Genomic DNA, 12,137 nt, shown 5'->3' with positions numbered 1-12,137 from the left:
CCCTTAGCTCTCTCATCCTCAGTGTCCTTGGGTCCCTCAGCATCCTTGCCTTCACTGTCACTACTGCTAGAGTTAATTAATCCTTTTTTTCTGGCAGCCATTCTTCCTCACTGCCACTAGCATCATCCTCACTTTACTTTACTCCACTATCCTGTACGCCTTTCTATCACACTCTGCTATTGAGCAATACAAAACATAAAGATACACAAATACTTAACTTATAGCCATAAAGAGTGACTGATGAAGTATTTTCAAGAGCATCAGTTAGAGTAATGGAACAAACTGGAGCTGAAATATAGCTGGTGATGCGTGATGTCCACTTCAGTGGACAGATGATTCATCAGAACTTTCTCCTAATCTAAAGTCAATACTTAATTATTAATTTAAGAATAATATGACTCCTAAGATTGTACTTGGGGCTACAATCTATTTTTTTTACCTGCAATGCTCCCCTAAAATAGAAGGATTAAACAGATATTCAGGTGGAACTTGGCATTTCTGACTGGCTGTCGGCCATCTTGGATTGGAGGGTAAAAGAAGCACACAGAGTGGCTTCTCATTAGGTGACATTGTATAGAATGATGCACTAGTGTCCACTGTAGTGACTAATGCGCAACTTTACCATCAAACCAATCTATATGCAAGAAAATGTTTTTTGAATAGCTGGGTAACTGTAGTTACAACTATGCATGAAAGGGTTAATAACACTCATAGACAATGTTGGATCAGTACCAAAACACTCGTTCATAATAAGTGCCCCAAGCTGAGAACATCTATATGCGAGTATTTACTTATATCTATAGCGCCCGCTGCTGGCAACAGGAAGTCACATTCTTTTTTTCAAACCACTTAGATTGGGTCTTCAAACCTTGATGAAGCATTACTGGTCACGCTGTGTCCTGTCGTTGAAGGGCGTGTCCCAGCCGGTGCATCAAACGCCGTCTCACCATCAAACAGGAAGTAGTTTTTGAGGGCTGCATGAAAACTCTCCAAATTGTGCACACACATTGGCCATACATCAGAATTTGATATTTTCGGGCTCTCATGAAAACAACTTTAAAAAAATCTGCTCTATAGCGCCCCCTACAGTTTTCAAATAACCCTGCCCCTGGGAGTTTTTTTCCCTGCTTGTTGGTGGAAAATGTGTGAAATATGCCAGCTTCTCTTTTATCAGATGAATTAGACCAGGATTTATTTTGCCTTTCTATTTTTTTCCAGATAATTTAATATGTACACTGCTCATTGTGTTTGGCAGCAATTAAAAACTCAAGAAATGTCTGCATTTTTTTAGTCATTAGGATTGCAAGAGCTAACAATTGTGGCTGTCAGAGGCAAGTTGCTAACTTCCAAATCCTTCTGGGTGGTGTTTTCCTTTGATTGATTTCTGATTTTCCCCTGTGCTGCTGGTACTTCATCCTGATAAGTGTTATTAAACTGTTTTGATGTGTAAAGCCAAATTAGATTTTAAGCCAGTAACTAGAGTGGAGGACTGAATAGATCATTAATGGCTCTATGCTTCTATTCAGCATCTTCTTGTAACTGCACTGTCTTCTGCATATTGAGCTAGGATTTGTGTTGTGGTTATTTTCAGAGGTCATTTATTATATTGGCTCGACGCCTCATTCTAATGAGGTGGAAATCAACACCACCCCCCACAGCCTCTGGGTGAAAGAGATTTTTAATAACTTAAAATTTGAAAGAATTCGATATACATTAAAAGGACCGTCTCGTAGATTCAGAGAGGTGTGGGGCCCCTTCCTTGTTTATGCAGAAAAGAACATTTTCCCACTTGTTCCTGAATAAGATCCTGCTCTGTCCTGCTGCTGGCCTCTGTTTGTTAATTAAGTCTTGTAATTATTGTATTGATGGATGTACTTCTTTAGTGTATCTTCTTTTGTCTTCCCTCTCCTGCTCTGCTTTAAAGACTGAGATTACTATTCATACCAACAGCCATGATCCATAGTATGTTCTAATGTGGTCTGTCTTTGTTTGTTGATGTAAATCTCTCAACACTGTCACTCATAAGTACTGTGAAACTAGGACCTCTTTGTGTACAAACATTTAATAAACAAAACTGTTAAAAAAAAAAAGAAAATAAAAGTCAAGATAATGGGCAGATTTATGATGAAGTAATCATCATGAATCTGATGACCTTTTTAAATTGTTGTATAATAAATTATTTTTAACCATAGCCTCAGATTAATAATACTTCTCTGTAACCTAATGAAAGCCTCAGTTCTGAACAGGATAAGTGGGACAGATGATGGATGGGTTGAGCTTTTTTAGTAATTAGATGACAGCGTGTGAAAAGACAAAAGTAAAAAGAAAAACAATGCAATAAAAGAGGCATTTTAAGCACATTATTTAACAGTAATTTGCTCATTTACAAATTCAAAATATGTGAGCAAAATAAACCATTTACCTTTGTTAAGGCCACTCATGCATACTTGAACATCAAAGTACTTTCATCTTAATGTCAACCTAGTATTTCTTAGATGTCTTGCTGTGTCAAATGCTGTAATGCTACTTTTGTGTATTCATTCTAATTTCATTTGCCTCCAATGTATGCCATGGCTAAATGTCTACTTCACTGTTGAGCTCTACTGAAGAACTAAAACACAATTCTCTTTATCAAAGTGTATATACTGAGATGTACAAAAAGTCAGGCCTTCTGATTGAATGTCCTTTTATCACAGTCCAGTCAGTCAGTGCTGGTGGTGTGTTTGGTAGAAAGGGAGTAAGGGCTACTCCATGATGGCTCTGTAAATCACAGGCTCTATGTAGTCCCCTCTGTAGCGTGAGTTGATCACTCTCTGTCTCTTTGATTCTTTGATGATTTCCTTCTCTTCAAAGATTCCATCGAATCTCATATCTGAGGCTTTGGACTGCAGAGACAAACACAAAGGTATATGACAACACACAGGAGCAGTAATTGCTATTCATTTGTGTTCCAAATTCTACACTTCCAAGTCAAAATACTGAAAACAAGTCCATCTGTTTTGTTGCACTTACCAGTCTGGATTTAACTCTCTTGGGGAGTTCTTCATCCAGAGTGTAAACATCATCTCTCTTTGCTGTCAGCTGGGAGCCATCCTCAAATTCCACCTACAATCCAAAAATGTAAATACACTTAGGAACTATAGTTGAGTTGTGCCTGTTGTTTCAAACACCCCAAAAGACAAACCAAGTCATTCTTACCAGGTACATGTGGACTGCATGAGCTGCCACAAATTTTGCTCCATACACCAGGCCATCAGTCCACCTCACCTGAACCACTTCACCCTGTGAAGGGGGTCCAAGCTGAGAACAGTCCTGGCTCTGACACAATCAAAATAAATCAACAAGTTAATTAATTCATTAAAAAATATCTAATTTCTGAAATGAATGGACTTTAAACAGCTGATCAGTGTGCTGCAGGTGATGGACTACATATGTGTTGTGTCCACAAATGGTATTTGCAGTGCACCTTGAGCTTTCGGGCTAGGGCTATTTAAAAAATCTATTTAAGATAGTGGATCCCCTGTTTGGTAGGTAATGGCTCAAAACAACTATTTTGGAGGTTTTAGCTAAATACATGTCAAGTTATGATTACAATCATAACTTCCACTATCCATTATCTTTAATAGATTTCAAAATATTGGAATGGGGCTTCAAACGTTAAAGCACCATTCCAAAATGGTTTATGCACAGAACAAAAATTAGAACTACAGCAGTTAGAAACACTGCTTGGGCCAACGTAAAAGAAATGGAAAATCTGTTATCTTAAAGCTGCTGTTGGTAGGAATAGTGTAAAAAACATTAGTTTTTTTCTGCTGGGTTTGGAGAAAAGGTCATAATACCCATCGGTACTCATTGGTAAGTGGAGTAATTTGAGACTATTACGAAATCTCTGCTTTTGCCAATGCCTTTGTATCAAGCAATGTTATTATTCCCCTCGTTCCCGTTATGATGGACCAATCATAGCTAATCTCCAATCTTCCGTCCTGATTGGTTAAGGGGCGGCCCCTACTACGTCCTCCGATTGGTTATGAGTCCGGCACTATCATGACTGCACACGCCGATCTGCGTTGGGGGGCTAAGAGGAAATCTGGTTGGGAGGGATAGTGTAGACATTCGAAGTCCCTGAACAGATGTTTATTCTGTGACTACCAACAGCAGCTTAAGTCAAAACTGAATTTAAAAAAGAGGATTAATGCTCCATAAATAAAAATCCAGATTTTTCAGTTTTGTTTTGAAAGACAAACAAAGGGATAAATACAAGATCTATACCACAATGTCCTCAGGGAAGAGATTGTCGCTGAAGGAACCATCATCAAAGTTGACTTCGTAGAACGTGTCTTTGGACAGTTGCACTACATCACACTGGTAGTAGCGGCCATTCTTGTGCTTGCATATCACCTTCTGTCCCACAGTCAGTTCATGCATGGCTGCTTTATTGCGCTGTTGGAGGAGAAAAAAAACATTTTGATGTGTTTTTCTAACAACAACTGGGAACTGCTTTACCTTTGCTCTTACATCTGGAGAATTTATGTGAAAGCACTGAAAAACTCTTTCATGACTGTGCAGACATCGATAGTTCACATATTCTCACTGGCACCTTACTTCATTTGGAATGGGGCCTTTGTGTCTACAGCAGGTAACATGGACCACAAAGGGCCATTCACCTGGCTGCATGAGAACTCTAGCAGCCTGGGCACAGGTGGGATGGTAGGCGGTTGGACAGCGGCCATGAGAACATTGCACACAGCAGCCAGATACTTTCTTCATCCTCTTCTTACAGAAGTAACATTTCTGTAGGAGATTGAAACACAGGCACAGGGGATCCAGAAATTGCACTTCTGATCAAGATAATATTTATTTTGCTGCTGCGTATCTCGGCCAGGATGCTCTTGAAAAACTGATTTTTAATCTTAATTAGTGTTTTTCCAGGTGAAGTCAATAATGACATGACCTTGTTAGAATAAAAGTGCTGCTGCTAGGAAGGTGTGATTTTACATGACAGAGCAATTATCTTTAACTCACCAGTTTAAACCTCTGCAAAGGGATTCCACTCAAATCCACAGGACTTCTTTCCCTGATGTTGACAAAGCGTGCCTCCAACACAGCAACAGCACACAGCACATGTACCCACCTGCAACACACACATAGGCGCAGGAGGACATGCACCCAGACACACGGTTCACAAATGGCTAAATGACTTCATCAAGCAGTAAGCTGCCTTTTCTACACATTTTTCTAAATTGCTTTAAATCTCAATTGTACAGACTCTCTCTGTTTCTAATTTCTAATCGCCTTAAAAAATGCTGTTTGACACTCCATTATAAGGAGATTTAAAATTACCAGTTGTTTTTGTCTTCTTTTATCGTGTGCTCTTGTCAGGCTTGAGTTTAGAGTAATATATAAAAATGCTTTATTGAACAACTGTACTTGGGCTTCTGTACGGTGGCTATTGTCCTTAAGTGGGCGGCCCAGGTTCAATTCCAACCTGCAACCCCTTTCTCACATGTCACTCCTCACTCTCTTACTGTTTCCTGCTGTATCTCCAGTCCTGTCCTCTCTGAATAAGGCTCAAAAGGCCCAAAATGTAAAAAAAAAAAAATGTAGCAATTCAAGGCAAACAGGACCAGACTCTGTATGGGAACCCAACAGACAAAAAATCAAGGCTCCAAATCATCAGAAAAAATCCATTTCCAAAACAATTATGAAATTCTTGTCAATCATCAAATGATAACTATATACATCCCTATGTGAACACCAATCTTGATGAGGAGCTGAACATCATTTAAACCAGTGTTCCTCAGTTCCAGTTTGAGAATAAATCATCTTTATCAAGTAAAGCAGTATTCAGAAAACTATTAGACCACAGAGGCTAGCTCCATGGTAAAACACTCAAACGTGATCTGAAACAAACTTCTAGAAAACTTGAAAGATAATTCCACTTCACCAAAACTCCTTTGGAATCATCTACCAGTCAGGGTCCAGGAGGCAGACACCCTCTCTACTTTTAAGAGTAGGCTTCAAACTTTCCTTTTTGATAAAGCTTATAGTTAGAGCTGGATCAGGCTTGGACCAGCTCTTAGTTATGCTGCTATAGGCTTAGACTGCCGGGGGTTACACCTGTCACATGGATCCTGTCTTTCCCTCTCTCTCTCTTCTCTGTCTGCCTGTCTCTTACTTTAACTCTCCCTGTCCCATTAAAGTAACTAACCGTAGACCTTTCTGGAGTTCATGAGCTCCCTTGTCTCGTAGGTTCTTCTGAGCTGCCGTTGACGTCCTCCTGCTGTGGACGTGCCAAACTCCAGCTGCTACAACTACTATTACCCGTCTCACCACTCCCTCTCTCTCTTATTCTCCTCTATCCCTCTGTCCAGACCCAACTCAGTCTCAGCAGATGTCTGTCTAACATGAGTCTGGTTCTGCTCGAGGTTTCTGCCTGTTAAAGGAAGTTTTTCCTCTCCGCTGTAACTAGCTAAATACTGCGAGGTGCAATGCTCATGGGGGATTAAGGTGGGGTCAGACTGAGTCTTATCCTGTCTTGGTGTTCGGTCTCTGTTCATAATTTGACATAGAGTGGTCTAGACCTGCTCTGTTTGAAAAAGAGTCTTGAGATAACATTTGCTGTGATTTGCGGTATACAAATAAAGATTGATTGACACACACAAAATATCATTCCAGACAAATTTGTGCAATAACTTACTTGTTGTTGTTTGCTTTCTGCAGTGCTCCACCTCTTAGTGAACACAGACAGCAGTTCTGCACAAAGATCAAATGAAGGCAGTGTAGGAAATGTTAGTTAACTATAAAGGGAAAAAAAAAAAAAAAAATTATATATACATATACATATACATATATATATATATATATATATATATATATATATATATATATGCACGCGCGCGCGCACGCACGCACGCGCGCGCACACACGCACGCACACACACACACACACACACACACACACACACACACACACACACACACACACACACACACACACACACACACACACACACACACACACACACACACACACACACACACACACACACACACACACACTTCTACTTATAAAGTCAGCATTCTTAAAACTAAACCCCACTTCTCAAAGTTTATATCTCATTGGTTCATTTAAGCTTCTTGTTTGAAGAAGAGAAAGAAACACTCATTATAATTATGCCAGTAGTGTTGAACAACAGAAAAATAACATTTACTGCCTACCACTTACCATTTTCTGAAATAAAACAAAAAAACATAGATATCAAATCAATATACGGTTTTATTACCTGACTTGTTTTTATTATGATAATGTTTCATAGAGAGTTTTCTTTATTTGTTTATTGAATATATATTGCAGATATTAGTTTGTTTTAGAAACAATACAATTAATCTTTTTTTTTAGGACAATTACACTTACAATGCACCATGTAGAGTAAATCCACCTTGTAAAGTACACTGACCTCTGTCATGGCATTGGCCCTGCAGCGTGCACATTTCCACTCTTCACTCGCACTATCTGGATTCACACCATAACAGCCTGAAATATACAAGCACAAAGACACACCAGTGAAGTTTTTGAGAGACTTGTTTAAAAAGATCCTGGAGACAGAAGCAGCCAACAAGTTTTGTTTCGAGTTCACCACAGCCCTGAGACTTTCAGCTGCATTTGGTACAATTGACCACCAGATAGACTAGATCGATTAATCTATTTTATGAGTTATGCAGGTCTGATAAACATGTTTGACTATTTATCAGATTAACATTGGTTTGTACATGTTAAATTCTCAAAACCCAAAGCATGCATTGAGAACATAAAAACCTGAATACCCAGCAATTTTTGCTACTTAAGTTAAAAGCTCAATTACTGTATTTGGCCTCATTATCCCTGAGATACATTTATACCTATGAGGTAAATTAAATGATATTCACATTAAGAAATGTAGCTGCCCTAGAGGGGATCATTTCAGAAACAAGCATAACCAAAAGCTGCTATTGTTGGCAATGCTTCTTTGCTAATATTAGATTTATTCTTGCCAACATTAGTGTGGTAGATCTGTCTTTTAACTTTCTCTATATTCCATTTTTTTGACACAGCCAGTCGCTGTAGCTGGCTGTTAACCAGCCACTCAAGTACTGTTTGAGGTTTCTGCTTCTTAAAAATACATTTATCTTTGCGATCAGTACCAAATACTTGTTCATGGTTGATTTATGTTTGGATAGCTAAAGTAAGTTTTTTTTCTTTTAAAAGGAAGATCTGGGCCTGCTATTTATTTCAAGTGTCATCAGATATTTTTTGTCGTTATTTGGTGCTTTATGATTAACATTGTCTAGTTGACTGATTGATAGTTGAAATCTTTTACCAAATATTGCTGGCTTAATGTAAAGTAAAACATTTTAGTGCCAAGAAGAACAGAGAAAACTGAGGGAATTAACAGTAAAAGTGTAAAGAACACATCAATCATGACATGCAGGCTGTGCTACATATTTCTAGCATGTATTCTGAGTTGAAGAGAATATGTACTGACTGGTGTGAACCCGGACGTTGCACTGAGAGCAGCTGATGAGAAGGCTGGTTCCATCCTCCTCAAGATGAGGTGTGACAGGTTGCTCCTCAAACTCAGAGTCCTCTTCTGTGGTGGTGGTGAAACATGTCTCTGGGATCAAGGGTTTTGTCTGCATCTGCCCTCCAGTCACAATGACAGGATTGTCTAGACTCTTTGCACGTTCAGTCTGATTGGCACAGCACAAAGAAACATTTAGTTTTCAACACTTTGCAACAAGTAATACATCCTGTACTTTATGAATAACACAGGCTTTCCATATATCAGACTCAAAATCATTGAGATGAGATGCATGAGACAAAACCATATAACACAAAATAAAATCTGATGTTCTAAAGCAGGGGTTCCAAAAGTGTGGGTCGGGACCCCCTCGGGGGTCGCGGGACACAAATGGAAGGTCATGAGATGTCTTCCAGAATGTTTTTTTTCTTTTAAGTTATCTAATATTAGTACATTTTACCCATTATAGTAAAAAATATCTACAAAAATAGTAGCTAACCTTGGAATAAAACCTCGAAAATAGAAAATGTAATGAGTTTTCTGCCTTTCTTTTTGCCAGATGACTCCTAAGTTTATAAGCCATATGCTCATTTAGGTAGGGTCATTTTCTGCAGACCAGCTAAATGAAGACACATTAAATCACTTTGAGGGACAGTGGGGGTCGCAAGTCTTTGGCACCTGTATTTTGGGGGTTGCTGGTTGAAGGATTTGAGAACCCCTGTTCTAAAGTACTAATTACAAACACTAAATATTGAAATTCTATGATCATTATTAAACATTATTAAGTTCCGACCAAGCAATTTGGTTGGACGAGAAACAATCAACGAGTGGCATTTTGTTTGATCCCGCAGCAGCCTGCAGGGAACTCTGCATACTGTAAGTTTCCATGGCAAAATTAGCAATACAGCAAGTAGTCATTGTTTAATTGTTACCAACTTGCAATCCAAAAATGGAAATATTTCCCAAGATAACATCCCAAAGGTTAATTGAACAAGGTCTGATATAATAGAGCTTTTGTCGGTATCAGTCTCTTGTTTCCTCCCAGGAAGTTCCCTCAGATTTGTTGTATCTAAAAATCCAAAGGTCAAAGAAAAAATGCTGCTCACATGATCAGCCAATCAACTGAGAGACTACATGGGGCATGTTGCGATCTTTAGATGCCCCATTTTCTATTCAGGGAGATTTTGCTTCAATCAGACACTCAGTTTGTCCATCAAAGGAGAACTTGGTTGTCTCCTATTGCATTTCCAGGTCAAAACACCATATTGATGAAACCAGTCTCCAAGATTATTTTTAAAAGAGAGGTTGTACTACACTTTTATAACCATGGTATGGACAAAGATGCTATCCAGGGTAGTTTGGAGTGTATAGGCCGGTCTGTGTTAACACATTCAAACTATGATTAATTATCATTCAATATCAATTTAAGAACCAATTAACGTTATGGGAGTGCAATCTCTCTTCCTGTCCTTTCCTTTATTTGTTCTTTGTCTCATGCAGTTACTTGTGCACCTGAATGTCATTCATCTAAGTAAGATTGTTCTCCAAAAGCTTTAGATAACAACCATGAACCTGTCATGGACAAGACAGAGATCCTCTGTCTTACTCTCTGGAATTCACAACCCCATCCCCCTTTGATCCCCAACAGCAGATAAAACCAGATCCTGCTTTGCACTCAAACTCTGACTCCTCCAATCCCTAACCCACTCTCTTTCCTCCTCCCAGTTCAGAGAGACAGTTTTTAATATCCCCACTAGGGATGTAAGATACACTCAGCCCACGATTGGATTGTCCAGTTTTGGTTCACAATACGATTCACTCACGATTCTCTAACAATTTTCAAGAAAACTGGATTGAACTCAAAATTTAAATAACTATTATTTTACTTCAATTCTCAGATATGGACAGTTGGGATATATATTTGTTCTCTTACATTTCTTTGTAAACAAAGTCATCCTTTTTCATTTTTAAGGTGTGTTGTAACTCAAACAAAACCACTGCACACTTTTTTTCAGCAACTTACAAAAAAACTAAAATCACTGTAAAAAAATTTCAGAACAATCATAGAGAAATGGAAAGTGAACAATTCCCAAATGAAAGTATTAAATATTAAAACAAATAAGCTCAATCTCTTTAAATTAAGGATGTACATTTCAATTATTCTCTGTGATCGATCTTTGGAAAAGTTAACGATCAATTATCGTTTTCCATGTCAAAAATAATGACAAATGCAATTTTTTCCCCTAAATCAAATTTTCCTTCTCGACACAGTGTATATTACTGACGGTATTAAACAGCTACGGATCATATTGAGGTGTTCAACATGTTAACACGCTGAATATCAACGTGAGGAGCAGGCTTATAAATAATCTCTGTGGACTCATGGTCATAGAGTTAAGACTCAGACTACAACATGTGGATTTACTGCAACAGGACAACTGAACAGGATCAGATTTCAGACTGTGTCCAGTTTTCTGTCTACTCGTTCTTATTGAGAAAAAATAACCATTTAAACGTGGTCAGGTGTCAGCCGGGAGTGCAACCGGGTCAGAATCAGTCCGGCCGCGGATTAAAAAAACGCTCGTGGAGACCTGTCACTCAGCTGCAACCTCTGAGCATCTCCACTGTGAGCAACACCTTCAGTCAGCTGATTCTGAAACATGCTTTAAACTTAAAACACCTCCACTCAGCGAGTGACGAGAGAGCAGACAAGAGACTTCATGATGTTGAACAAGTGGAGTATAATGCAGATAGAGCCTTCTACTGTTTAAAAATAATATCCAGATACAAATGTTGAAACGATTTTAATCCACCCTTATTTGTATCCATTTTGTACCCTCTTGCGAAATATACTTACATCCCTACTAAAAAGAAATGAAAGTTTCACTCACAAACTTGGCAAACCCTTGGTTGTGTAAAATTATAGTTAAAATAGAGATTTTTAGTAAATTGAAAGCACCAATACTTTGTTCTCTTCATGATGCTGGCAATTTGCATAGCCAAGTAGTTAATCTGTTATGACTGGAGAATGGTGTCAGCCTTGATGCAAATCACCTGCTGGTATGTGTAGAACAGCATGCAGATGGAGCAGTATGGAGGTTTGGAGCCCATGCGCTTGTTGTACTCCCTCTCTTTCTTTAAGTTGGGGGGTCCGTTCTGCCACAGGTAAGCCAGAGGTTTAGCCCAGCTCTCCCCTTCCATTCCACCTTCCTCAGTTGGTAGGGCCTCTTGGGGTGCCTCTAATATATATAAACCAAAACAACAGCATAATGAACATCAACATGGTTAAAGTGGGGATATTAGAGACTCTAACCTCATTTGTTCATAACACACATTAATATATAGCTTATCAAAATTATGAGCACTCCACTTAAATAGGTTATAGTTGATGTGACAGACCTTCATCGCTCATGCCGTCCTTTATGAGCGGATGGTGGCCTGGAAGCTGCCCAAGATCAGGTTTCAGCTCTCCATCTCCTGTTACCTCCTCTGTTACCTGCTGGAGATACAAACCTTGTTTTATAATCAGCATCCTGGCTCCTGGCTCGACAATATTCTTTTTACTTCTCTGAACACTGAA

General features: G+C 38.9%; 1 protein-coding gene across 4 annotated transcripts in view; it reads right to left on the bottom strand.

Moving 5' to 3' along the window:
• Window positions 1-2,264: 2,264 nt before the first annotated feature.
• The window catches only part of LOC117830414 (lysine-specific demethylase 4A-like), a 29,272-nt gene continuing 19,399 nt past the window's right edge, over window positions 2,265-12,137 (bottom strand). For 2 of the 4 annotated variants that reach the window (XM_034708525.1, XM_034708541.1), the window contains exons 12-22: window positions 11,957-12,056; window positions 11,612-11,796; window positions 8,522-8,726; window positions 7,457-7,533; window positions 6,698-6,753; window positions 5,023-5,131; window positions 4,603-4,791; window positions 4,270-4,440; window positions 3,199-3,318; window positions 3,013-3,105; window positions 2,265-2,885 (exon numbers count right to left, since the gene is read on the bottom strand). In XM_034708525.1, the coding sequence (XP_034564416.1) occupies window positions 2,745-2,885; window positions 3,013-3,105; window positions 3,199-3,318; window positions 4,270-4,440; window positions 4,603-4,791; window positions 5,023-5,131; window positions 6,698-6,753; window positions 7,457-7,533; window positions 8,522-8,726; window positions 11,612-11,796; window positions 11,957-12,056 (1,446 nt within the window). In that variant the 3' untranslated portion in view covers window positions 2,265-2,744. The remainder of the gene's footprint in view (window positions 2,886-3,012; window positions 3,106-3,198; window positions 3,319-4,269; window positions 4,441-4,602; window positions 4,792-5,022; window positions 5,132-6,697; window positions 6,754-7,456; window positions 7,534-8,521; window positions 8,727-11,611; window positions 11,797-11,956; window positions 12,057-12,137) is intronic. The other 2 variants (XM_034708532.1, XM_034708547.1) reach the window with 1 other exon arrangement.

Source organism: Notolabrus celidotus, chromosome 2, assembly GCF_009762535.1.
Source record: "Notolabrus celidotus isolate fNotCel1 chromosome 2, fNotCel1.pri, whole genome shotgun sequence".
NCBI lineage: Eukaryota > Metazoa > Chordata > Actinopteri > Labriformes > Labridae > Notolabrus > Notolabrus celidotus.
Note: the sequence above shows the minus strand (reverse complement) of the source record. Positions and strands in the feature narration are given on the sequence as shown.